Raw genomic sequence first — 27,410 nt, 5'->3', positions numbered from 1 at the left:
ATGATGGATGGGATGCTGAACAGGGCAAACATTGACACCCAGTCACAGATCTGAGTTTAAGTCTTCATTTTTTTGCTCACCACCCAGTTTGGACTCAGTCATATGCAAATCCGTCTTGACCCTGCTTCCTATGGGAACAGCCCAGCCCAAACTGCCAGGCCAGGTCCTCCTTGGACCAGAATCAAGCATCCTGTGACCGGTTTCAGGGTATCACCCTCATCCGCCAGGTTAGCCTGAATCTGGAGTCACAGTGAGCATGGGACCCACATCTGGGCATACGCTTCCCACTTAGGGAAACAAAAGCAAATAGAACAGATGATGGACGGAATGCTGAACAATGTAAACTTTCACCCAAAGTCACAGATCTGGGTTTAATCCATTGTTTTTTTTGCCCACCACGCCACCCCAATTTGGATCCAGCCCATATGTAAATTTGTCTTGAACCTGCTCCCCATGGGAACAGTCCAGCCTGAACTGCCAGGCCGGGTATTCCCTGCACTGGGAACAAGCATCCGCGGACTGGTTTTGGGGTATCACCACTCATTAGTCAGGCTAGCTTGAATCTTGTGGCACAGTGAGCACAGGACCAATGTTTGGCATACCCTTCCCTCTTACAGTGACAAAAGTCAAAAGAACAGACGATCTCCTTCACTCCCAGTCATTGATCTGGGTTTAATCCATCTTTTTTTGCTCACCACGTCACCACAGTTTGGACCCAGCCATATGCAAATCAGTCTTGACCCTGCTCCCCACTGAGCAGTCCAGCCACAACTGCCAGGCCAGTTCCTCCCTGGACTGGACACAATCATCATCGGACCGGTTTTGGGGTATCACCCCCCCAATTAGCCAGGCTAGCTTGAAAGCAGTGGCACAGTGGGCTTGAATATGTGGGCAGCACAATCCATTCTGTCAGCAAATGTGTGTTAGAATACACGCGTGCAATTACCAACAATTACAAACATTATCCAGTGGTGAGACATTTTGAACAATTCCATTTAAATGATCAGGACTTGCTTACTGTCTATGGTATTGAGAAAGTGGATGTGGAACTCGATGGGCCAATAGAGTCCAGAGACTCAAGAAAAGAGAATCATGCCATATCACAGATTTGAACACAAAATCCCCCCAAGGTCTGGACTGCGATGAAGAACTGTATGTTCATCTAGGCTAAATAACTTTCAACAATTGTAATGTGAAGTTAAATTGGTACTTTGGTCCTGACAGTCCTTTGGTTCTTAAGTGATTTTTTAAAAAATATTCAAATGGCATTAGTTGCGGTTTTTAATGTTGTTTTCTATTCTTTGTTAATTTTACAGGAGGAGTGGAAAGGAATCTCTGAACCTGGCATTGCTGGGATGAGGAGAGATTGGCCCGGCTGGGGCGCCGTGCCTTGTTCTTCCGTAGGAAAATTGGTAAATGACACCTGAGGGTTTGAGTTGTATTATTCTTTCATATCTTTTTTCCACTTTTGTTTGGTATTATTTTTTTTTCAATATGGAAAGAGACTGCTGTTGATTTTGTGCACCCACTCGGGCTGTATTTGTTTGAAGCAAACACATAGTGACAGTATGGATTATTTTTGCTCTTCAGTTGGATATTTTGTGGTAGCACATATTACTCATTGATGTTATTTTGATGATAATGTTTATAAACTTGCTGTGTAGGTAGAGTAACTCCTTCTACCCATGGTTTCTCGTAAGCCCACTTGGGATGTATTTGTCACAATTTGTTTGTATCCCAGTATTCACTTGAATTACACTGATTTATCTCCAGTATGGTTGATACCTTTTGATAATTGGCAACCTTATGGTTTTATTTAATGCTTTATTTATCTTGCTTTCCACAATTTCACTTTTATCTGTACTTACATAGTTTGACTGATTATGTTAATTTATTGAGTTGTACACCCAACACGTGACCAAACTACATTGCCTGAGATGTCCTCTTTCGATGACAATGCATTCACAGATTTGAAGTTTGTTGTTTCATGGGGACATGTATGTGTGAGCAAGGCCATGTATTGTTGGGTCTGCACTTGGAACTACACGACAACCCCGTTGGAAGGAGCAACTTTCAGCAGAGCTCTGCCTGAACTTCATATATATATATATATATATATATATATATATATATATATATATCTCTCTCTCTCTCTCTCTCTCTCTCTCTCTCTCTCTCTCTCTCTCTCTCTCTCTCTCTCTCTCTCTCTCTCTCTCTCTCTCTCTCTCTCTCTCTCTCTCTCTCTCTCTCTCTCTCTCTCTCTCTCTCTCTCTCTCTCTCTCTCTCTCTCTCTCTCTCTCTCTCTCTCTCTCTCTCTCTCTCTCTCTCTCTCTCTCTCTCTCTCTCTCTCTCTCTCTCTCTCTCTCTCTCTCTCTCTCTCTCTCTCTCTCTCTCTCTCTCTCTCTCTCTCTCTCACCTGATAAAGGCGGTCACGCTGAAACGCGTTCCTGTTTTGTTCAAATAAACCTACTGGTTTAAACTACCGTGGAGTGCTGGAGCCTTAATGATTTTTAAGGAACTGTGTTTGAAGTAAAGACGAGGTGGCGCGCGTCTCATTCCTGCACCATTGGCGATTAGGTGCTGTAAGGAAATGCCTCCTTGGCATGGTTACCCCCTGACTTATTGCCTTTGCTGATGCTATGTTTTGAATTGAAAGTGTGCTGAGGCCTGCTAACCAGGCCCCAGCACCAGTGTTCTTTCCCTAACCTGTACTTTTGATTCCACAATTGGCACACCCTGGCATCCAGATAAGTCCCTTGTAACTGGTACCTCTGGTACCAAGGGCCTTGATGCCAGGGACGGTCTCTAAGGGCTGCAGCATGTATTATGCCACCCTAGAGACCCCTCACTCAGCACAGACACACTGCTTACCAGCTTGTGTGTGCTAGTGAGAACAAAATGAGTAAGTCGACATGGCACTCCCCTCAGGGTGCCATGCCAGCCTCTCACTGCCTATGCAGTATAGGTAAGACACCCCTCTAGCAGGCCTTACAGCCCTAAGGCAGGGTGCACTATACCATAGGTGAGGGCACCAGTGCATGAGCACTGTGCCCCTACAGTGTCTAAGCAAAACCTTAGACATTGTAAGTGCAGGGTAGCCATAAGAGTATATGGTCTGGGAGTCTGTCAAACACGAACTCCACAGCACCATAATGGCTACACTGAAAACTGGGAAGTTTGGTATCAAACTTCTCAGCACAATAAATGCACACTGATGCCAGTGTACATTTTATTGTAAAATACACCACAGAGGGCACCTTAGAGGTGCCCCCTGAAACCTAACCGACTATCTGTGTAGGCTGACTGGTTCCAGCAGCCTGCCACACTAGAGACATGTTGCTGGCCCCATGGGGAGAGTGCCTTTGTCACTCTGAGGCCAGTAACAAAGCCTGCACTGGGTGGAGATGCTAACACCTCCCCCAGGCAGGAGCTGTAACACCTGGCGGTGAGCCTCAAAGGATCACCCCTTTGTCACAGCACCGCAGGACACTCCAGCTAGTGGAGTTGCCCGCCCCCTCCGGCCCGGGCCCCCACTTTTGGCGGCAAGGCCGGAGAAAATAATGAGAATAACAAGGAGGAGTCACTGGCCAGTCAGGACAGCCCCTAAGGTGTCCTGAGCTGAGGTGACTCTAATTTTTAGAAATCCTCCATCTTGCAGATGGAGGATTCCCCCAATAGGATTAGGGATGTGACCCCCTCCCCTTGGGAGGAGGCACAAAGAGGGTGTACCCACCCTCAGGGCTAGTAGCCATTGGCTACTAACCCCCCAGACCTAAACACGCCCTTAAATTTAGTATTTAAGGGCTTCCCTGAACCTAAAGATTTAGATTCCTGCAACTACAAGAAGAAGGACTGCTGAGCTGACAAACCCCTGCAGAGGAAGAACAGAAGACACCAACTGCCTTGGCCCCAGACTTACCGGCCTGTCTCCTGCCTTCCAAAGAAACCTGCTCCAGCGACGCTTTCCAAGGGACCAGCGACCTCTGAATCCTCTGAGGACTACCCTGCTTCGAAAAAGACAAGAAACTCCCGAGGACAGCGGCACTGCTCCAAAAGAACTGCAACTTTGTTACAAGGAGCAGATTTAAAGACCCCTGCAACTCCCCGCAAGAAGCGCGAGACTTGCAACACTGCACCCGGCGACCCCGACTCGACTGGTGGAGAACAACCAACTCAGGGAGGACCCTCCGGCGACTCTACGACTGTGAATAACCAAAGTTGTCCCCCCTGAGCCCCCACAGCGACGCCTGCAGAGGGAATCCCCAGGCTCCCCCTGACCGCGACTGTCTGACGGCTGGAAAAGACCCTGCACCCGCAGCCCCCAGCCCCTAAAGAAACGGAACTTCTATGCAGGAGTGACCCCCAGGAGGCCCTCTCCCTTGCCCAGGTGGTGGCTACCCCGAGGAGCCCCCCCTTGCCTGCATCGCTGAAGAGACCCCTTGGTCTCCCATTGAAACCTGAAGGAAACCCGACGCGTGTTTGCACACTGCACCCGGCCGCCCCCGCGCTGCTGAGGGTGTACTTTCTGTGCTACTTTGTGTCCCCCCCGGTGCCCTACAAAACCCCCCTGGTCTGCCCTCCGAAGACGCGGGTACTTACCTGCTGGCAGACTGGAACCGGGGCACCCCCTTTCTCTCCATTGAAGCCTATGTGTTTTGGGCACCTTTTTGACCTTTGCACCTGACCGGTCCTGAGCTGCTGGGGTGATAACTTTGGGGTTGCTCTGAACCCCCAACGGTGGGCTACCTTGGACCAAAAACTGAAACCTGTAAGTGCCTTACTTATCTGTTGAAACTAACAATAACTTACCTCCCCCAGGAACTGTGAAAATTGCACTGTGTCCACTTTTAAAACAGCTTATTGTGTTTTATGTAAAAAGTATACATGCTAAAGTAATGATTCAAAGTTCCTAGAGTACTTACCTGCAATACCTTTCAAAAGAGCTATTTCATGTAAAATTTGAACCTGTGGTTCTTAAAATAAACTAAGAAAATATATTTTTCTATAACAAAACCTATTGGCTGGATTTGTCTCTGAGTGTGTGTACCTCATTTATTGTCTATGTGTATGTACAACAAATGCTTAACACTACTCCTTGGATAAGCCTACTGCTCGACCACACTACCACAAAATAGAGCATTAGTATTATCTCTTTTTACCACTATTTTACCTCTAAGGGGAACCCTTGGACTCTGTGCATGCTATTCCTTACTTTGAAATAGCACATACAGAGCCAACTTCCTACATTGGTGGATCAGCGGTGGGGTACAAGAATTTGCATTTGCTGGACTACTCAGCCAATACCTGATCACACGACAAATTCCAAAAATTGTCATTAGAAATTGATTTTTGCAATTTGAAATTTTTCTAAATTCTTTAAAGTCCTGCTAGGGCCTTGTGTTAGTCCCTGTTAGCATTGCTTTTAGAAGTTTAAAAGTTTGGTAAAAGTTTGAATTAGATTCTAGAACTAGTTTTAGTTTCTTAAAAAGTATTCCAACTTTTAGAAGAATAATGTCTAGTACAGATATGAATGTGGTGGAACTCGACACCACACCTTACCTCCATCTCCAGATGAAAGAGCTAAGGTCACTCTGTACAATAAGAAAAATAACAATGGGCTCCAGACCTACCAAACTACAGCTCCAGGAGCTGTTGGCAGAGTATGATAGAGCCAACCCCTCTGTGGATGGCAACACAGAGGATGATGATAGTGATTTGGAGGGTGATTCCCCCCCACCAGTCCTATCTAGGGAGAACAGGGCTTCTCAAGCCCTGACTCCAACAATAATAGTCAGAGATATTGGCTCCCTCACAGGAGGGACCAGCACCTCTGAAATCACTGAGGATAACTCCAGTGAAGAGGACATCCAGTTAGCCAGGATGGCCAAAAGATTGGCTTTGGAAAGACAGATCCTAGCCATAGAAAGGGAAAGACAAGAGATGGGCCTAAGACCCATCAATGGTGGCAGCAACATAAATAGGGTCAGAGATTCTCCTGACATGTTGAAAATCCCCAAAGGGATTGTAACAAAATATGAAGATGGTGATGACATCACCAAATGGTTCACAGCTTTTGAGAGGGCTTGTGTAACCAGAAAAGTGAACAAATCTCACTGGGGTGTTCTCCTTTGGGAAATGTTCACAGGAAAGTGTAGGGATAGACTCCTCACACTCTCTGGAAAAGATGCAGAATCTTATGACCTCATGAAGGGTACCCTGATTGAGGGCTTTGGATTCTCCACTGAGGAGTATAGGATTAGATTCAGGGGGGCTCAAAAATCCTCGAGCCAGACCTGGGTTGACTTTGTAGACTACTCAGTAAAAACACTAGATGGTTGGATTCAAGGCAGTGGTGTAAGTGATTATGATGGGCTGTACAATTTATTTGTGAAAGAACACCTGTTAAGTAATTGTTTCAATGATAAACTGCATCAGCATCTGGTAGACCTAGGACCAATTTCTCCCCAAGAATTGGGAAAGAAGGCGGACCATTGGGTCAAGACTAGGGTGTCCAAAACTTCCACAGGGGGTGACCAAAAGAAAGGGGTCACGAAACCTCCCCAGGGGAAAGGTGGTGAGACAGCCAAAAACAAAAATAGTAAAGAGTCTTCTACAGGCCCCCAAAAACCTGCACAGGAGGGTGGGCCCAGAGCCTCTTCACAAAACAATTTTGGGTACAAGGGTAAAAACTTTGATCCCAAAAAGGCCTGGTGTCGTAGCTGTAGTCAGTCTGGACACCAAACTGGAGACAAGGCCTGTCCCAAGAAAGATACCACTTCTAACTCCCATCCAGCTAAAACTGGAATGGCCAGTCTCCAAGTGGGATCAACAGTGTGCCTAGAGCAAATCAGGTGTCACACTGAAGCTACATTAGTCTCTGAGGGTGGGGTGGATTTAGCCACACTGGCTGCCTGGCCCCCTAACATGCAAAAATACAGGCAGCAGCTCTTAATTAATGGGACAAGTGTAGAGGGCCTGAGGGATACAGGTGCCAGTGTCACCATGGTGACAGAGAAACTGGTTTCCCCTGGCCAATACCTGACTGGACAAACTTATCCAGTCACCAATGCTGACAATCAAACTAAAGTACATCCCATGGCAATGGTAACTTTAGAGTGGGGAGGGGTCAATGGCCTGAAACAGGTGGTGGTCTCCTCAAATATCCCAGTAGACTGTTTGCTTGGAAACGACCTGGAGTCCTCAGCATGGGCTGAGGTAGAACTAAAAACCCATGCAGCCATGCTGGGTATCCCTGAACTGGTGTGTGTCAAGACTAGGGCACAGTGCAAGGCACAGGGTGAAAAAGTAGAGCTGGAGTCTGGAAAAATGGCCCAGCCTACCAAGAGGAAAGGAAAGTCAGCTGGGAAACCAGCTGCAACACAACACCAAAAAGAGAACCTCTCTTCTCAGGAAGAAGTTCTGCCCTCTGAGGGAACTTAGCCTATGGAACTGGAACCTTATCAGGTTGAGCTCTTAGGCCCAGGGGGACCCTCAAGGGAAGAGTTGTGTAAGGGACAAGAAACCTGTCCCTCTCTTGAAGGCCTTAGGCAGCAAGCTGCTGAAGAGTCCAAAGGCAAGAAAAATGGAACACATAGGGTCTATTGGGAAGATGGACTCCTGTACACTGAGGCAAGAGATCCCAAACATGGTGCCACTAGGAGAGTGGTAGTGCCTCAGAGTTTCTGAGAGTTTATCCTGACCTTAGCCCATGATATTCCCCTTGCTAGGCATTTGGGACAAACCAAGACGTGGGAGAGGTTAGTCAACCACTTCTACTGGCCCAATATGTCCCAGAAGGTTAAGGAGTTTTGCCTCTCCTGCCCCACCTGTCAAGCCAGTGGTAAGACAGGTGGGCATCCAAAGGCCCCCCTCATTCCACTTCCAGTGGTGGGGGTCCCCTTTGAAAGAGTGGGTGTGGACATAGTTGGTCCACTAGAACCTCCCACAGCCTCAGGAAATATGTACATCCTAGTAGTAGTGGATCATGCTACTAGGTATCCTGAAGCTATTCCCCTTAGGTCAACTACTGCCCCTGCAGTAGCCAAGGCCCTCATTGGTATCTTTACCAGAGTGGGCTTCCCTAAGCAGGTGGTGTCTGACAGAGGTACCAACTTCATGTCAGCATACCTAAAACACACGTGGAATGAATGTGGGGTGACTTATAAATTCACTACACCATGTCATCCAGAAACTAATGGCCTTGTTGAGAGATTCAACAAGACATTAAAGGGCATGATCATGGGGCTCCCAGAGAAACTCAAAAGGAGATGGGATGTCCTCTTGCCATGTCTGCTTTTCGCTTACAGAGAGGTGCCTCAGAAGGGAGTAGGATTCTCACCCTTTGAACTTCTGTTTGGCCACCCTGTAAGGGGACCACTTGCTCTTGTTAAAGAAGGCTGGGAGAGACCTCTTCATGAGCCTAAACAAGACATAGTGGACTATGTACTTGGCCTTCGCTCAAGAATGGCAGAGTACATGGAAAAGGCAAGTAAAAACCTTGAGGCCAGCCAACAACTCCAGAAGTTGTGGTATGACCAAAAGGCTGCACTGGTTGAATTTCAACCAGGGCAGAAAGTCTGGGTTCTGGAGCCTGTGGCTCCCATGGCACTCCAGGACAAATGGAGTGGCCCTTACCCAGTACTAGAAAGGAAGAGTCAGGTCACCTACCTGGTAGACCTGGGCACAAGCAGGAGCCCCAAGAGGGTGATCCATGTAAACCGCCTTAAGCTCTTCCATGACAGGGCTGATGTAAATCTGTTGATGGTAACAGATGAGGACCAGGAAGCTGAGAGTGAGCCTCTCCCTGATCTCCTCTCATCAGACCCTAAAGATGGCTCAGTAGATGGAGTGATCTACTCAGACACCCTCTCTAGCCAACAGCAGTCTGACTGTAGGAAGGTCCTGCAGCAGTTTGCTGAACTCTTTTCCCTAACCCCTGGTCAGACACACCTGTGTACCCATGATGTGGACACAGGAGACAGCATGCCTGTCAAAAACAAAATATTTAGACAGTCTGACCAAGTTAAGGAAAGCATCAAGGTGGAAGTCCACAAGATGCTGGAATTGGGAGTAATTGAGTACTCTGACAGCCCCTGGGCTAGCCCAGTGGTCTTAGTCCCCAAACCTCACACCAAAGAAGGAAAGAGAGAGATGAGGTTTTGTGTGGACTACAGAGGTCTCAACTCTGTCACCAAGACAGATGCTCATCCCATTCCTAGAGCTGATGAGCTAATAGACAAATTAGGGGCTGCCAAATTCTTAAGTACCTTTGACTTAACAGCAGGGTACTGGCAAATCAAAATGGCCCCTGGAGCAAAAGAAAAGACAGCATTCTCCACACCTGATGGGCATTATCAGTTCACCGTTATGCCCTTTGGTTTAAAGAACGCCCCTGCCACCTTCCAAAGGTTGGTGAATCAAGTCCTTGCTGGGTTGGAATCCTTTAGTGCAGCTTATCTTGATGATATTGCTGTCTTCAGCTCCACCTGGCAGGATCAACTGGTCCACCTGAAGAAGGTTTTGAAGGCCCTGCAATCTGCAGGCCTCTCTATCAAGGCATCCAAATGCCAGATAGGGCAGGGAACTGTGGTTTACTTGGTACACCTTGTAGGTGGAGGCCAAGTTCAGCCACTCCAGCCTAAGATCCAGACTATTCTGGACTGGGCAGCTCCAAAAACCCAGACTCAAGTCAGGGCATTCCTTGGCTTGACTGGGTACTATAGGAGGTTTGTGAAGGGATATGGATCCATTGTGACAGCCCTCACAGAACTCACCTCCAAGAAAATGCCCAAGAAAGTAAACTGGACTGTAGAATGCCAACAGGCCTTTGACACCCTGAAGCAAGCTATGTGCACAGCACCAGTTCTAAAAGCTCCAGATTACTCCAAGCAATTCATTGTGCAAACAGATGCCTCTGAACATGGGATAGGGGCAGTTTTGTTCCAAACAAATGATGATGGCCTTGACCAGCCTGTTGCTTTCATTAGCAGGAGGTTACTCCCCAGGGAGCAGCGTTGGAGTGCCATTGAGAGGGAGGCCTTTGCTGTGGTTTGGTCCCTGAAGAAGTTGAGACCATACCTCTTTGGTACTCACTTCCTAGTTCAGACTGACCACAGACCTCTCAGATGGCTGATGCAAATGAAAGGTGAAAATCCAAAACTGTTGAGGTGGTCCATCTCCCTACAGGGAATGGACTTTATAGTGGAACACAGACCTGGGACTGCCCATGCCAATGCAGATGGCCTTTCCAGGTTCTTCCACTTAGAAAATGAAGACTCTCTTGGGAAAGGTTAGTCTCATCCTCTTTCGTTTGGGGGGGGGGGGTTGTGTAAGGAAATGCCTCCTTGGCATGGTTACCCCCTGACTTTTTGCCTTTGCTGATGCTATGTTTTGAATTGAAAGTGTGCTGAGGCCTGCTAACCAGGCCCCAGCACCAGTGTTCTTTCCCTAACCTGTACTTTTGATTCCACAATTGGCACACCCTGGCATCCAGATAAGTCCCTTGTAACTGGTACCTCTGGTACCAAAGGCCTTGATGCCAGGGAAGGTCTCTAAGGGCTGCAGCATGTATTATGCCACCCTAGAGACCCCTCACTCAGCACAGACACACTGCTTACCAGCTTGTGTGTGCTAGTGAGAACAAAATGAGTAAGTCGACATGGCACTCCCCTCAGGGTGCCATGCCAGCCTCTAACTGCCTATGCAGTATAGGTAAGACACCCCTCGAGCAGGCCTTACAGCCCTAAGGCAGGGTGCACTATACCATAGGTGAGGGCACCAGTGAATGAGCACTGTGCCCCTACAGTGTCTAAGCAAAACCTTAGACATTGTAAGTGCAGGGTAGCCATAAGAGTATATGGTCTGGGAGTCTGTCAAACACGAACTCCACAGCACCATAATGGCTACACTGAAAACTGGGAAGTTTGGTATCAAACTTCTCAGCACAATAAATGCACACTGATGCCAGTGTACATTTTATTGTAAAATACACCACAGAGGGCACCTTAGAGGTGCCCCCTGAAACCTAACCGACTATCTGTGTAGGCTGACTGGTTCCAGCAGCCTGCCACACTAGAGACATGTTGCTGGCCCCATGGGGAGAGTGCCTTTGTCACTCTGAGGCCAGTAACAAAGCCTGCACTGGGTGGAGATGCTAACACCTCCCCCAGGCAGGAGCTGTAACACCTGGCGGTGAGCCTCAAAGGCTCACCCCTTTGTCACAGCACCGCAGGACACTCCAGCTAGTGGAGTTGCCCGCCCCCTCCGGCCCGGGCCCCCACTTTTGGCGGCAAGGCCGGAGAAAATAATGAGAATAACAAGGAGGAGTCACTGGCCAGTCAGGACAGCCCCTAAGGTGTCCTGAGCTGAGGTGACTCTAACTTTTAGAAATCCTCCATCTTGCAGATGGAGGATTCCCCCAATAGGATTAGGGATGTGACCCCCTCCCCTTGGGAGGAGGCACAAAGAGGGTGTACCCACCCTCAGGGCTAGTAGCCATTGGCTACTAACCCCCCAGACCTAAACACGCCCTTAAATTTAGTATTTAAGGGCTTCCCTGAACCTAAAGATTTAGATTCCTGCAACTACAAGAAGAAGGACTGCTGAGCTGACAAACCCCTGCAGAGGAAGAACAGAAGACACCAACTGCCTTGGCCCCAGACTTACCGGCCTGTCTCCTGCCTTCCAAAGAAACCTGCTCCAGCGACGCTTTCCAAGGGACCAGCGACCTCTGAATCCTCTGAGGACTACCCTGCTTCGAAAAAGACAAGAAACTCCCGAGGACAGCGGCACTGCTCCAAAAGAACTGCAACTTTGTTACAAGGAGCAGATTTAAAGACCCCTGCAACTCCCCGCAAGAAGCGTGAGACTTGCAACACTGCACCCGGCGACCCCGACTCGACTGGTGGAGAACAACCAACTCAGGGAGGACCCTCCGGTGACTCTACGACTGTGAATAACCAAAGTTGTCCCCCCTGAGCCCCCACAGCGACGCCTGCAGAGGGAATCCCCAGGCTCCCCCTGACCGCGACTGTCTGAACTCCATTTCCCGACGGCTGGAAAAGACCCTGCACCCGCAGCCCCCAGCCCCTAAAGAAACGGAACTTCTGTGCAGGAGTGACCCCCAGGAGGCCCTTTGCCTTGCCCAGGTGGTGGCTACCCCGAGGAGCCCCCCCCTTGCCTGCCTGCATCGCTGAAGAGACCCCTTGGTCTCCCATTGAAACCTGAAGGAAACCCGACGCGTGTTTGCACACTGCAACCGGCCGCCCCCGCGCTGCTGAGGGTGTACTTTCTGTGCTACTTTGTGTCCCCCCCGGTGCCCTACAAAACCCCCCTGGTCTGCCCTCCGAAGACGCGGGTACTTACCTGCTGGCAGACTGGAACCGGGGCACCCCCTTCTCTCCATTGAAGCCTATGTGTTTTGGGCACCTCTTTGACCTTTGCACCTGACCGGCCCTGAGCTGCTGGTGTGATAACTTTGGGGTTGCTCTGAACCCCCAACGGTGGGCTACCTTGGACCAAAAACTGAAACCTGTAAGTGCCTTACTTACCTGTTGAAACTAACAATAACTTACCTCCCCAGGAACTGTGAAAATTGCACTGTGTCCACTTTTAAAACAGCTTATTGTGTTTTATGTAAAAAGTATACATGCTAAAGTAATGATTCAAAGTTCCTAGGGTACTTACCTGCAATACCTTTCAAAAGAGCTATTTCATGTAAAATTTGAACCTGTGGTTCTTAAAATAAACTAAGAAAAGATATTTTTCTATAACAAAACCTATTGGCTGGATTTGTCTCTGAGTGTGTGTACCTCATTTATTGTCTATGTGTATGTACAACAAATGCTTAACACTACTCCTTGGATAAGCCTACTGCTCGACCACACTACCACAAAATAGAGCATTAGTATTATCTCTTTTTACCACTATTTTACCTCTAAGGGGAACCCTTGGACTCTGTGCATGCTATTCCTTACTTTGAAATAGCACATACAGAGCCAACTTCCTACAGGTGCAGAGAGAGAAACACCAAACGAAGTGTTGAGATATATATATATATATATATATATATATATATAAAACCTAGGTAGTTATAGTCAGGCAGGACCTAGTGGTGTTTATATGAAAGTGTTTTTTACTTGCCTGTATCTTTGGCCCTGCTCAACAAACTCCTTATGAAATTTTCCCCAAAAATTTGCCAGTCATGACAGCTGCTGTCTGGAAAGTTTACGGGTGAGCCGTCCAGTAGGGCTGAGAAAAAGGGAGGTTTCCCAAAACACATTTTCCCCATTCATTTTTCAATAGGGATTTTGAACAGCAACAGTGCCAAAACCACTGACTGGAAGTAAACCAAATTTGGCACAAAGGTAGGTCCTGGTACAGAAAGTGACCTTTTTTGTTTTGCTGTAATTCTGTTCAGTAGTTTTTGAGAAATCAAAACAAATTTGTATATATAGAGATGCGAATATTCACAACCCCTCCCGATCTTGTGCTGGGATCAGATTGGCATACAACACTTCAACAACAGAAGCCGTTGAAGTGTTGTCAGCCATCTTGGGACTCGGCTGAAGCCGAATCCCAGAAACAAAGTAAAAATAAAGAAAAGGAGCCAAGGTACGAACACCCTGACCACTTAGCTCAGCTGCTGGGGTCCCAACGGACCCCCCCTCCCCCCACCCCAGAGCTAAAGAGCATTTTTTTTTATGGCTGGAGTTGCAGTGTCATTTGCTTAAAAATGGGGGGGGGGGGCTCCTGGTCCCTCCCGCTGCCCTAGGAACCACCACTTCCCCAGGTCTTATGATTAATATGCGAAGGGGCCGCATGCACTCCCTCTGCTCTGGGGAACACCACCTCCCCAGGGCTGTAATTAAATAAGCAGAGGGGGCGTTATAGTTGGCTCACATTTTAAACATACCAAGCCATAGAAATTCACCAATTATAGTAAGAGTTATCTCAAGTAACAACAACTCGTACCGAAAGGTAACTATAACTCGTGCCCTCACCATGCACTGCTATTATTACCCCACAAAATATGGCACCCATGACATCTGTGATAAGATCCTTGATAATAGCAATTAAATATTTGCAGTAAAAAAAAATGAAAAAAACTGTGCATGGCAAGGGCGCGAGTTATAGTTACCTTAGGGCACGAGTTATAGTTACTTCAGATAACTCTAACAGGGGAATTTCTATGGTTTAGTACATTGTGTACAAGTTTATATTTAATTAGTATTTTTCCAGTGCTCTTCAACAACACTTGGATCCCTTCCTTATATAGGCCACATAATAAACAAGACACGTTACAAATCTTTACTTACCAAACAACCACACATAAACGATAGATAAAAACCCAGAACCGCATAAAAAGGACACCCAGTTTAATATCACGCTCAGTGACATACTTCAGGCAGAAGGTGCTATACTAATAACCAATAATGAAAACAGAATAGCAAAAAAGAAAAACCAAAGACCACCCTCCTAAGCGTGAAAACCCTCAGAGGAGTGCCAGCTGAGGATGATGCAGTTTACACATTCTTCTCCTCTTTCAGGTCCCTTTAGCTGGATTCTCATGGTACACTTTTCAAGCTTTTCTTAGCCACTTACCATCCTTAAAGGAACCTGCATGCCGTTGCATCTTCTTCTTTCCAAAGGTTCTCTGAAAAAATGAAATAAATATACTCATAAATGCTTCATGTTCTGTATATATACACACAGCTTTGTATGAAATCTCAAAACTATCTAATTCACAGTTTTGCTGACAATACCAGGAGAGAGTTTCTTAGCAGCTATTCAATCATGCAACCAAGACAGAAAGGATTGAGATGATGCACATATGGTCTCAATAGAAATACCAGAACCTTAAACTCAACTCTCTTACTAGAGTCCTAGTCCGATTCCCATGCCTGATCATGCTCCAGTCCTAGCCCAGTTCTAAGATCCACTGATTCCAAGATTGCATTTTTTTCAAATGTAGGCACAACTACTAGACTTACGAGGAAGTAGGGGTCCATCTTATGCCACTGGCTTGAGTCAAAAATGCAGTGCATAATGTGGCTTTATCATCCCATTTTTCAGCATTTTAACCCAAGCTGATGCTAAAGAATCGCAAATATAAGTATATAAAATACATAACTTCCTAAGAAAGAAACCTATCTACAGCCGGCAGTTCCTATAGAAAGTTATTCACCATAGGGAAATATTTTGTCACTCACAATAGCACAAGAAAGTAATTTCATTAACAATAGTCTTACTTCCTCGAAAAGTGAAATAATGTGTGCAAAACACAGCACTGCGTTCTGGAAAACACAAGAGACATCTGCACAATTCTTGTAATAAAAAGTGCACCTTTATTACTCACCCATGCCAATTCGAAGTGTTTATTAGAAACAAGAAACAGTCCTGCGGAACTGCACTGCACATTTCTTGTTTATTGTGCAAGTGTTTCACTAAAGGATACTTTAACATTCAGGATAACAAAACATAGCTATGGAAAGCATCTGAAATTCTTCTAAACACCGACTCCTTGAAATAACTGCCGCTTTGAGATGTCTGTGATGAAACCATGAATATGCATGGAAGGTGAAACAAAACATTTTATGACTAAGACGCAATTGCATTTTCCATATGGTTTGATTTACGTGTTAAAATGCTGGTTTTATTTCCTACTGCAGAGAAAAACCCTTCCTAGAGTAATTTATTTTGGATGCTAACACTATCTTTGTAAACTGCTTGCCTCGTTACTTTGTAACTTGTGCAATAAAGAGATGAAACTTGACTAGTTAACTTTTGCAGTGTCTGTAGCTGTGACACACTCATTGAACCATAGTAACATATTTTGATTTGTTACAGTCAGTAATCAAAATAACATACTACTCTTATGCTGCACCTTAAAGCAACACTACCAACCATCCATTACTGAGAAGATTCTTACATGCCCTTCCAAAAAGCACTTTGGGCCAGATTGGGGCTGGGAAAGCGTTATACATATTATACAGTACAATTAATAGGTTTCCTTTTGATGAAATCTTCAAGTAACATAGAACATGAAGGATTATATTACACAAGGCAGTTACACAGAAAAAGTCTATGGTCACAGAAACACGTTTTGAGTATAGGCTCAGATATGCAGCAAGGCATTATCAATTATGCAGCTTGCTTGCATAATGCAGCATGGTGAAGGCTATGAAGCATAGTATAGAAGTTTAAAAAAACATGTTTTCAAGATTTTCTGTGCATTGCTACCCAAGATTTCTTGTACTTTAAAATGGACATTGAAAAGAATCACACTCCAAAACTTTAGTGTTCTAAGCCAGTGTTGTCCAACCTTTTTATCGCCGCGGACCGGTAAATGTTTGATAATTTTTCCATGGCCCGCTTGTCCCATTGTGTGACAAGCGGGCCACGGAAAAATTATCAAACATTTACCGCCCGCCACAGTGGGGCGGCCCGGTGCGGATTGATCCACGCACCGGTCCGCGGCCCGGGGGTTGGGGAACACTGTTCTAAGCCATTGTGCCTCAGCTATAAAAAAAAACCTCTTTAGGTCTCACCCAGTTCCCCTCCTACTGCCACCACAAACACCTTTCCACTTCAGAGGGAAAGCTTATGTGACACCATATGGTTGCAAAAGACATATTGTGGCTTTACTTAGAAATTACGGTGGATTAGAACCTGCATATTGCTAACCATTGGTTGGCTTTATTGTCACTCTCATTTGCTTCTTATTTAATGGCTTTCCTTGTCCGTCTTGCATTGGTTTGGCCCCTAGAACAAAGCCTGTTTACCTTCTCTTGAGGGATGTCTTGTGTCCTTCCACTGCTCACTTTTAGGCAACTACTTTTTTATTTTTGTTAAGCACTATATCAGAGTGAATGAGTTTTCCAGCTATCTCCCTCTTGTATGAGTTTTCTATCTCCCTCCCTCACTCCGTGTTTGTGGTCTTCCTCGAAGCAGCTCTCTCTCTTGTGTACTTGTACCCCTCTTGCCCCGGTATTTCTCAGAGTTATGTGATTCTCCACTGTCCCATATGCTGCTCTCTCCCTCGTACTGCCCTCCCACTGCGTAGCTCACTGAGAAGCTCACTCCATACAACTTTCATTCCTAGCCATTACTTTTTTAAAGATATATATATATATATTTTTTTTTTTGGAGAGCTTGGCTGCAAATTGCTGCCAGCTTTCAACAAAAGCACTTTCATATTGGCCGTTCTAAGTGGTGGACAACATTTTCGATACAGTCTCCCACAACTCACTCATCAGAAAGCTTCAGCACTTGGCTATATGCAGACCAGCCCTCGAGTTGACATTCTTCTTCCTCATTGAGAGAACTCAATGAGTTAGACTTCCCACCCTACACCCCAGAACTGAAGTAACTCATAAGCGGAGTACCTCAAGGATCGTCAGCCCAACACTCTTCAACATCTACATGACGTCAGTCGCAGACATCGTCAAGAGTCCACGGCATCAACATAGTGTCTTGCGCCAACGACACACAGCTCATCCTCTCCCTTACTGACTCAGTCGGCACTGTCAAAGCAAAATTAGCCAACTGCATGAGCAACGTAGCTGCTTGGATGAAAAACAACTGCCACCAGCTCCACACAGACAGTTACCTAATCTTCGGCAACAACCACTCACCCTGGGAAGCCTCTTTATGGTGTTTTGAACTTGCCCCCCACGCCTGCTGACCATGCCAATAACCTCAACTCACTGAGAGGTTGGCGTCCAGGATGAGCCTAACAGATCAGCGTTGTTACCTCATCATGCTTCTACTTCCTGCGAATCCTAGACAATATTTTCAAGTAGATTCCACTTAACACCAGATGAACAGTCACCCAGACTCTAATCACAAGTAGACTTGAAGGCGCTCAAATTGGGAATGCCAACCCATTTTCTACACTGACTCCAACCACCCAGAACGCCGCCGTCAAACTCATCCTGAACATCCTGCAAATTAACCCCACACCTCAACAATATTCACTAGCTGCCAGTCCAAGAAAAATGTAAGTTCAAGCTACTAACCCACGCCTACAAACCTCTCCTCAACACCGGTACAGCGTACCTTAACCACCGCCTCAACCTCTACCAACCCACCATACTCATTCAATATGTGCCCAAGGTAAGAGCACAGCTTCCTCACATCAAGAAAACCAGAAGCAGAGGACGCTTCTTCTCATACCACACTGCCAAGGCCTGGAATGCCCTCCTTCAACACCTCAGAACCTTCCCCTTCCTCAGACTTCCGAAAGAACCTCAAGACAGGGTTCTTTCAGATGAAACAGGCATGATCTCCTCCCTCCCATTCAGGCCTGCCCACTCAGCGCCTGGATACTCTCATGGATGATTAGCTGGCTCTACAAATCCACGTAGCGTAGCATTTACTGCTTGCTCAGAGCCGCCCCACTTAAAGTCCTGAGCACAGCTGTTTTAACTGCTTGACTACCTGATGCGTGTAACCAGACATATTAATGCAGGTTACCGGTAGCAAATGTTCATCCGGTAAAGGAATGTCTAGCAGTGAACATTCACCAACGGGGAAAAGATAACATTCCACTTTGAATGTAGAGAACAAGATTAACGTGTTACACTTCAATTATATGCATAGGCAGCCAATACACTGCAGGTCTCTTCCAAACAAATCAGTATATTTTTCATCATGGGATTTGGGATCAAGGACCAAGTCATGGTACCACGGCTATCCCGGGAAGTGTTGCTAAATGGCAACCTTCTTTCTTTGAACTGAAGCTTGCCCTGGATCAACCCCAGCCTCTGCCCTGGCATCTGATCTTAACCTATCTAAAAATCCGCAACACACTTGAGTGGCGAGGAGAACCAGCAGTGCAAGAGAACGAGAGGACTGTGTCAAATAAACCCAAACAGAGGAAACATCAACAACATCAGCTGTGAGAATCCTTTTCTATTTCATCTCAAGAGGAGCAGCATTACATTTTCCTTTCTCTTCAGTTAGAAGCAGTTGCGTGAGAGGGTGAAGCTGGGGGGGGGGGGGGGGGAGTGATGGGGGGTACTGATGTTGTGCCTATTGCATGAGTCATGTCCCCTCCCTTCACACATCTGTACTAAACTGTCAGCACGGGAAAGCTTTGGCATAGACCTGATCTAGCATTCAAGCAGACTTGCTGCAGTATGCCCAGACATTTAAGCATGTTTGTAGTTGACGATAGTGGCAAAGTTGGCATGCCTTTTTACATCCCCACACACCAATTACTATTGTTGCAACCACCTCTATCGACAATGACCACGCACACTTGTTCCACTCTACAGCTCCTGCATTCCAACCTACAGCTACCAATGCAACCTCCTCTCCCTCCAGCTCCTCCATTCTACCCTACACCTACCACTGCATCTGCCTTTCCCCCAAGCTCATGCATTCAACTCTACAGCTATCACTGCATCCGACCCTACACCTAACACTGCATTCTCCTCTCCCTGCAGTTTCTGCATTCCACCCTACACCTACCACTGCATCCTCCTCTCCATTAAGCATACCACCCTAATCCTACCACTTACTCCTCCTCTCCCTGCTACTCCTGTATTCAACCCTACAGCCTACCCTGATGTTGTTGATGTTTCCTCTGTTTGGGTTTATTTGACACAGTCCTCTCGTTCTCTTGCACTGCTGGTTCTCCTCGCCACTCAAGTGGGTTGCGGATTTTTAGATAGGTTAAGATCAGATGCCAGGGCACAGGCTGGGGGTTGATCCAGGGCAAGCTTCAGTTCAAAGAAAGAAGGTTGCCATTTAGCAACACTTCCCGGGATAGCCGTGCTACCACTGAATCTTCCTCTCCCTGCAGCTCCTGCATTCCACCCTATAGCTACCACTGCATCCTCCTCTTCCTGCAGCTCCTGCATTCCACCCTATAGCTACCACTGAATCATCCTCTCGCTACAGCTCCTGCATTCCAACCTACAGTTACCACTGCATCCTCTTTTCTGTCCAGCTTCTGCATTCCATCCCACACCTACCAATGCATCCTCCTCTCCCTGTAGCTCCAGCATTCCACCCATCACCTACCACTGCAGCCTACTTTCCTTGCAGCTCTTGCATTCCACCCTATAGCTACCACTGCATCCTCGCCTCTGTTCAGCTACTGCATTCCACCCTACACCTACTACTGCTCCCTGCTGCTCCTGCATTCCACCCTAAAGCCACCACAGCATCCTTGTCTCCTTCCAGCACATCAGCCTACACCTACCACTGCATTCTCCTTTCCTTGAACCTCCTGCATTCTACACTAAACCCACTGTTGTTCCCCTCTCCCTCCAGCTTCTGAATTCCACTCTACACCTACCACTGCATCCTCCTCTCCCTCCAGCACCAGCATTCCACTCTGCACCTACCACTGCATCCTCTTCTTCCTCCAGCATTTCACCCTACACCTACCACTGCATCTTCCTCTCCCTCCAGCATTTCAGTTTACACCTACCAATGCATCCTCCTCTCCCTGTAGCTCCAGCATTCCACCCATCACCTACCAATGCATCCTCCTCTCCCTGTAGCTCCAGCATTCCACCCATCACCTACCACTGCAGCCTACTTTCCTTGCAGCTCTTGCATTCCACCCTATAGCTACCACTGCATCCTCGCCTCTGTTCAGCTACTGCATTCCACCCTACACCTACAACTGCTCCCTGCTGCTCCTGCATTCCACCGTAAAGCCACCACAGCATCCTTGTCTCCTTCCAGCACATCAGCCTACACCTACCACTGCATTCTCCTTTCCTTGAACCTCCTGCATTCTACACTAAACCTACTGTTGTTCCCCTCTCCCTCCAGCTTCTGAATTCCACTCTACACCTACCACTGCATCCTCCTCTCCCTCCAGCACCAGCATTCCACTCTGCACCTACCACTGCATCCACCTCTTCCTCCAGCATTTCACCCTACACCTACCACTGCATCTTCCTCGCCCTCCAGCATTTCACTTTACACCTACCACTGCATCCGCCTGTCCCTCCAGCATTCACCCTACACCAGCACTGGATCCTCGCCCCCCCCCCCGCTAAATTCCACCCTACAAGTACTACGGTATTCTTCCCTCCATTCAGCTTCTGCATTCCACCCTTCACCTACCACTGCATCCTCTTTTCCTTCCAGCTGCTGCATTCCACCCTAAACTTACCACTGTATCCTACTCTCCCACCAGCTCCAGCATTCTACCCTACACCTCCTCCTCTCCCTCCAGCTCCTGCTTACTCTTCCCTCCCCCCCCACACACACACCACCCACTGCATCCAGAGAATGTCCTATGATTTCTGGGGCGAGCCTCTCTAATTTTCAGGGTTGTTAGCATCTCAATAGATGCCCCTGCTCCTGAAGCCGCTTTGTGCTAATCCCCCTGGGCTGCCGCCCTTCCCTCTCAGCCACCTACAAGCACCTCTAACAGCTCATAAAGTACTGAAGGTACGAGAGCTACTTATGTGTTAATACTGGGGGGAGGTAAACTGTAGGACAACAGGCATCCGATGGTACCTTTGTGTGGGCAGCCAGGCAGGATGCTTAACTGTACGACAAACCTGCGGAATGTGTCTCCTTGCAACGGGGACCATAGGCGGGGGCCTCCTCTCATGGGCCTCGCTACACCATAGCAGCGAGGTCCTGGGAGGTATGGGGAACAAAAGGACGGATATGCCGCCGTAGCCTGACTGTGGGGGCCCCAAACTGATGGGCTGAGTGCGGGGCCCAGGGCTGCTACCCACACTTCCAACGCCTAGCGCCGGGCCCAACTACATCCCCCTCTCCCTCCAGCTTTTGCATACCCTCAGCCCAATCATCAGTTCTCTGAACCCTCTTCCTCTAGAAGTTGCACTGGTGGCACGTTTGATACATCATTATTCCTCAGCTCAGTGCCAAGATGCCACACCATCCTTCTACTGCAACTCGGAAGGGTGCAGACAACCTGCTCAAGCTCCTGCCCGTCCTACCCTTGCTCGACGTGATCCCCAGACCCTAGCCAAACAAACTCAGTCTAAATTTAAAAAAAACAATTCTTCCCAAAAATACCAATAGAAATATAACGCACTAAGGCAAGCAAGGGGAACGTGGTCCAAAAAAACCCGCTAGGTTAAAACCAAGGGTAAATAAGTGGTCTAATTGTAAATACAATACAGACATGCCAAAGAGAGCAGAATATGGAGGATAAACAAAGAAAACTAAACGAACATGAACGACCAATTCCTCTTTTCTGCAGATAGCCATGTATCCTGTCCTCGACTCTGTCCTGCAGCCTACAGTGACCCACAGGGTCACGGGAATTGTCGAAGACCTTCACAGTGTTGTCAGTGCCTCTAGATACACTAGAACGAGCCCATCTCTCATGTGACGTTCACTAACCTATGAGGGTGAATGGGTGATTCCAGTTAGCATTCCGTCCGCCGGGTATGGAGGCCCGTCCGTTCACATAACGTGCGCACAAGGGAAAACGACAAATGACTTCTCACGCCTTCAGAAGTGAGGGGTAAATGTCACTGTCCCATGCTCCGTATACTGCAGACACCAAGGACATATCCGGACGGTCGAAATGGTGTCAATCTGCCAGAGCAATCTGCTCATCAACCACTATACCACCTCCTATTAGCTAGGACTCGACTGTTCGGCTTTGCTGCAAAAGGGACTAACGGAGGCTTTAGAGGCCCAGCTTTCTTTCCGGGTCCGAGACCCAGTAGTCAGGAGATAAAGGGCAGGTTTAGGCGCCCCCTTGCGGTCCCTGCAACAGGCGTGGTAAAAGTGAAGGTAAATGATGGGAAAAAAGAACGCTTCGAGAAAGAGAAGCAGATTTAGGTGGCGGACCCCCCTTCATCCCCGCCGGTAGGTACCCAGGAGGGTGTGAGTCAGTGATGCTCCTGAACACTGTATAAGTATGGGAAACTCGCCATGACCGATCGCTTCCTTCAAAACATGCAGTCTCACCTCGGACCCAGAAGTCATGATGTCTTACGTCCAATTAATTTTTCCCTATTTACGAGGCGAGCATGTTTCAAAGTCATGATGCAGGTGCTTAAATGGCAGACTGGACAGGTCAGACAACCAGCAAAAACTGAAGAACAACACAAAACATTCTAGGCCTAATTTCTTTATTTAAATTGTAATGAAAACGCATGAAAATCTCACTGAAAATAAAAGTTTTTATAATGGTTTGCATGAAAAAAACAAGGCGGCAGCGAGGAAGTCGCAGCAAGGCCCTACCGCCAAGCTGCTGGAGTTTGCTCAACCCCCCTAGAGGCTTCCTGAAGAAACTCCCGGAAACTCCCAGTTTTAGCTGGAGGCTAGTCTGTCCCTGGCCTATCGTACTTCATTTATCCTCTCCCCCCACCCACTTCATTACGCTGAACCACAAGAACCCTCTGTGCCAAAGGCTCCTGGAACCGGAAGAGTTCAAAGTCACAGATTGCGCATTAATCTGTCTCCCCATAGAAACCTCCAGCAGCCAGCGAAGGAATATCTCTTTGGGGCGGAGGAGCCGTGTTTTCCACTCGTTGGCAGCCGGCCAGCGGAATGAAGGTTCACAGCCCTGGCAGCCAGCCGCAACGTGCCAGCGGGTTCAGCAGGGGCCCGGGCATGCTGAAGTTTGGCAGAGTTCCACGTCATGTGTGAGAGGGTCAGCTAGGCATGCCCTTTCTTTGCACTGAGCTACATGAGGGTTACATTCCGCATTGTTAAATTACAAAAAACACACCTAAAAGGACCAGAAACTGGCCTAGGCCCGGGCATGCTGAAGTTTGGCAGAGTTCCACGTCATGTGTGAGAGGGTCAGCTAGGCATGCCCTTTCTTTGCACTGAGTTACTTTAGGGTTACATTCCGCATTGTTAAAATACAAAAAACACACCTAAAAGGACCAGAAACTGGCCCAATGGTTTTGACAAACAACTTAAACTTGACATGGGGCAGCCTATTATCTTTGCTTTTTCATTTTAAGTCGCAGCCTACCAGACAGCGCACTTTCAGAAAGTTGACCTAGGAGTACATTTCGTCCATTGATTACCATTGATTTTGTGGTTTGTAACTCAGTTTTTGCGTTTCTATATTGCTAGCTTTATTTGCTTTGGGCTTGCCAGGGTCAGTTAGTCCCTCCCATTGCATAAGTAGTATTTACTGTATTCTTCCACAAACTCCCTTGCTGTAAAAAAAAGTATTTCAATTTTGTTATTTTCTTGTCCCATTTGTTGTGCATTCAAAGACCGAGGTCAAATGTCAGGCGTGGTCTTCCGAGGGCCCCGGTTTACTTTTCTTTCTCTGACTTCAAAGTGAGGGCATTTATGAAACAGTCTTGCTGGATACTGGAGTTAGGAAAGATGTGTTTTTCTAGCATATGACAACATTTAAATGAACTTTGTAAGTATTTCAGAATATATCAGAATTAGAAACACATATGAGGCACATTTTTGTTCTGAAGTGTGTTGGAAACAAATACTTTAATATAATGAAAACAAGGTGATGCAATTTCCTCACATTTTAGTTTATGCACTGTACAGTTTTATTAGGAAAACTTTACGCCTGTGCACATGTAATGGTCATTTAAATTGAAAATGTGTTGTCTATAATGGCAGTGTGCAACCATACCATGCATCCTCCGCTCTATGCCACTCCATTATACTCTGCACTACTCCACTGTACCATGCACTGCTCTACTTTACACCACTCCACACCACTGCTCCACTATACTTCATTGTACTCTATGCCACTTCAAGCTATGCCTCTTACCCTACCCTGTACTACTCTACCCTATGCCAATGCACTTTTTGCCACTCTACTTTACACCACTGTGCTCTTAACCACTCCACTCTACACCACTCCAATCTAGACCACACCAATCTGCTCTGCACCACTGCACTCTACGCCACTATAATCTCAACAACTGCACCCTACATAACTGCACTCTGTCACTACACTCTATGCCACTGCACTCTATATCACTGTACTCTATGCCACTGCTCTCTACACCACTTTACTCTATTCTTCACCACTGCACTCGGCCACTCTACTCTGCAACACTGTACTCTACACCACTGAACATCATGCCACTCTACTCTGCACTACTCCATCCTACACTACTTCACTCTACACCATTGCACTCTACTCTGCACCACTCCACTCTACAACACTATACTTTTCTCTGCAGCACTCTATGCTTCTGTACACCACTCTATATGGCTGCATGTCGTTACTGGATCCTATGCCACTTGTCTCTACTCTGCACCACTCCACTCTGTTTTGCACCAATCCAATCTACGCCACTTCATTGTACGACATTGCATGTTATGCTGCTGAATTCAATACCACTGCACTCAATGCCACTGCACTCTACAACACTATACTATGCAACACTCTACCCCAATGCATTCTACAGCAGTCCAATCTACTCTTTGCCACTCCAGTGTATGGCACTCTATGCCACTCCACACTATGCCACTCCAAACCACAACACTCTACTCCACTGTTGGCCATTTCAGTCTACGATACTATACGCAACTCTCCTCTACGTCTTTTAGCCATGCTTTGCATCAGCCACGCCAGTGTACAACTTAGCTGAAACACATTGGCAAAGCCAATTGCTCATTATTAGGCAATAACTATTGGCTTTGCAAAAGCTTTTTCAATTGTGAAAGAAGGATAAGTACCAGAAGTGGCACGCTTGATAACTTGGAAATACAGACGCCAGTCTGAGACAACACCTAGCATTTACGGTAAAATAGGGTGAACTTGACATGTATGGCAACATTTGGAAAGAGGGAGATTTGAAAAACCTGATAAAGGGATTTATTTTTGCACATGGAAGTGGGGACAGTTAAAGGCAGGTAAAAGCTAAATCAAAGCTGTTTCGGTCTTTAAAAACCTGGGGGCTCCCATCTAAATCGGTATGTTGGCATGTGTCTTTTATTGTATAGGTAAAGGGGGTTCGGCCAGGCCCCACAACAATTACCACTCTTCCCCTCTAAGAGTGACCAGGTATCTGCTGCTTCCTCCACAGTTCCTGGTCTGGGAGTGATAGGAGCTTGGAGAGCTGAGCCCTTCACTTTGTATGTTGCGTCTGTATATAAGGGATGCTTACACTAATGTGGATCCTAGTGTATATGCAAAGCATTAAGAGATATTATGCTTGTTTATTAAAAAAGGTGACTAATCAAAAAGCACATTTTTTATAGAAGCAAATGCTGAAGTATCTAAACGCAAGAGGAACTATCCCGTATGGACGGTACCTTAAATTTACTGGGCATCAAATCTCGTTTAACTTTTATATTACAGCCATTTTGGAAGCTGGCCAATTGCACTCTAACACCTTTAGATCCCTCTAAAGATTGGCCATTCAGAACGGTGATCCACAAAGTAGTCCCAAGGCCACCAATTAAAACTTCGGTCTCCCGGGAGGTACAATGTTTTCCCAAATTAGTAATCCCAAGGATAGCTGCGTCGTTGAAGAACTCGCCACTAGGATATGTTTAACCAGAATGGTAGTTTTATTGTAAGAACACTGTATAATACCTTAACCCTGTAAACAGTGCTTCTTTCCAAAGCCCGAGTCTGAAAGACTCAGGATCTCGAGGGATAGATCTGCAGCTAAATGAATGCGTTAGGAAGAGGTATGCAAACTGAGTGATATCTTAGCTTCCAGGTCTGAGAATTGATTGTCTCTGGAACCTCTGGGTTGGATTTGCTTTCAGAGGCACGAGCCTTGAATATCTCTGAAAACTGAGGTATAACTATGCTATCAAATGTCTAAAATTGTTGAGTCTGCACAACCTGGGGTGTATCTTTGTTGTTAGATGTTTGAGCCTGTATGATCTCCGAACCCTGAAGGATCATTCTGCTGCCACCGGACAGGCCTGTGCCTGTATGATCCATGTAACCCAGAGGATGGTTTTGCTCTCAGATTGATGAGCATATTGGAGATCTGTAACCAAAGGGATATCTCTGCTGTCAGACATCGGCTGCCAGATGCTGGGGTTTGTAAAATGTCTCTAACTTAAAAGGTTACTTTGTTGTCAGATGCCTGAACCTGTAGGGGCTCTCTGTATGCTAGATGGGTGGTCATAGGATGAGGTCTGTAAGACAGATGTAACCTAAGTAACACCTTTGCTGCCAGATTCCTGAACCTGTCGGATGTCTACTAACTGAAATATAACTTTGCTGTCAGAAGCAAGAACCTGGACGTTCTCTGTAATCAAATTATATTTTGTTGTTATAGATCTTTGCCTTTAGGATCAATGCAAGAAACAGAGTATCTTCCCGTCAGATGTCTGAGCCTGAAAGGTGATTAACTAGAGTTCTGGTGGTCAAAGGCCCTCACCTGTAAGGTATGGGTACACGAAAGGACTACATTACCTATCCAAAACATATGCTTGGGAGACGAATTTCATGGATAAATTATTTTTTACGGTACCTCTGAGCCCTAAGGCAC

The 27,410-nt window shown here is 46.8% G+C and overlaps 1 protein-coding gene across 6 annotated transcripts in view; it reads right to left on the bottom strand.

Moving 5' to 3' along the window:
- ARHGEF16 (Rho guanine nucleotide exchange factor 16) overlaps positions 1 to 27,410 on the bottom strand; it is a 369,976-nt gene that overhangs the window by 188,260 nt on the left and 154,306 nt on the right. For all 6 annotated transcript variants that reach the window (XM_069239932.1, XM_069239933.1, XM_069239936.1 and 3 more), the window contains exon 3: positions 14,602 to 14,653. In XM_069239932.1, coding sequence (XP_069096033.1) covers positions 14,602 to 14,653 — 52 coding nt within the window. The remainder of the gene's footprint in view (positions 1 to 14,601; positions 14,654 to 27,410) is intronic.

The sequence above is a fragment of the Pleurodeles waltl genome, chromosome 6, assembly GCF_031143425.1.
Source record: "Pleurodeles waltl isolate 20211129_DDA chromosome 6, aPleWal1.hap1.20221129, whole genome shotgun sequence".
Classification (NCBI taxonomy): Eukaryota; Metazoa; Chordata; class Amphibia; order Caudata; family Salamandridae; genus Pleurodeles; species Pleurodeles waltl.
This window is presented reverse-complemented; position numbering and strand designations above follow the sequence as displayed.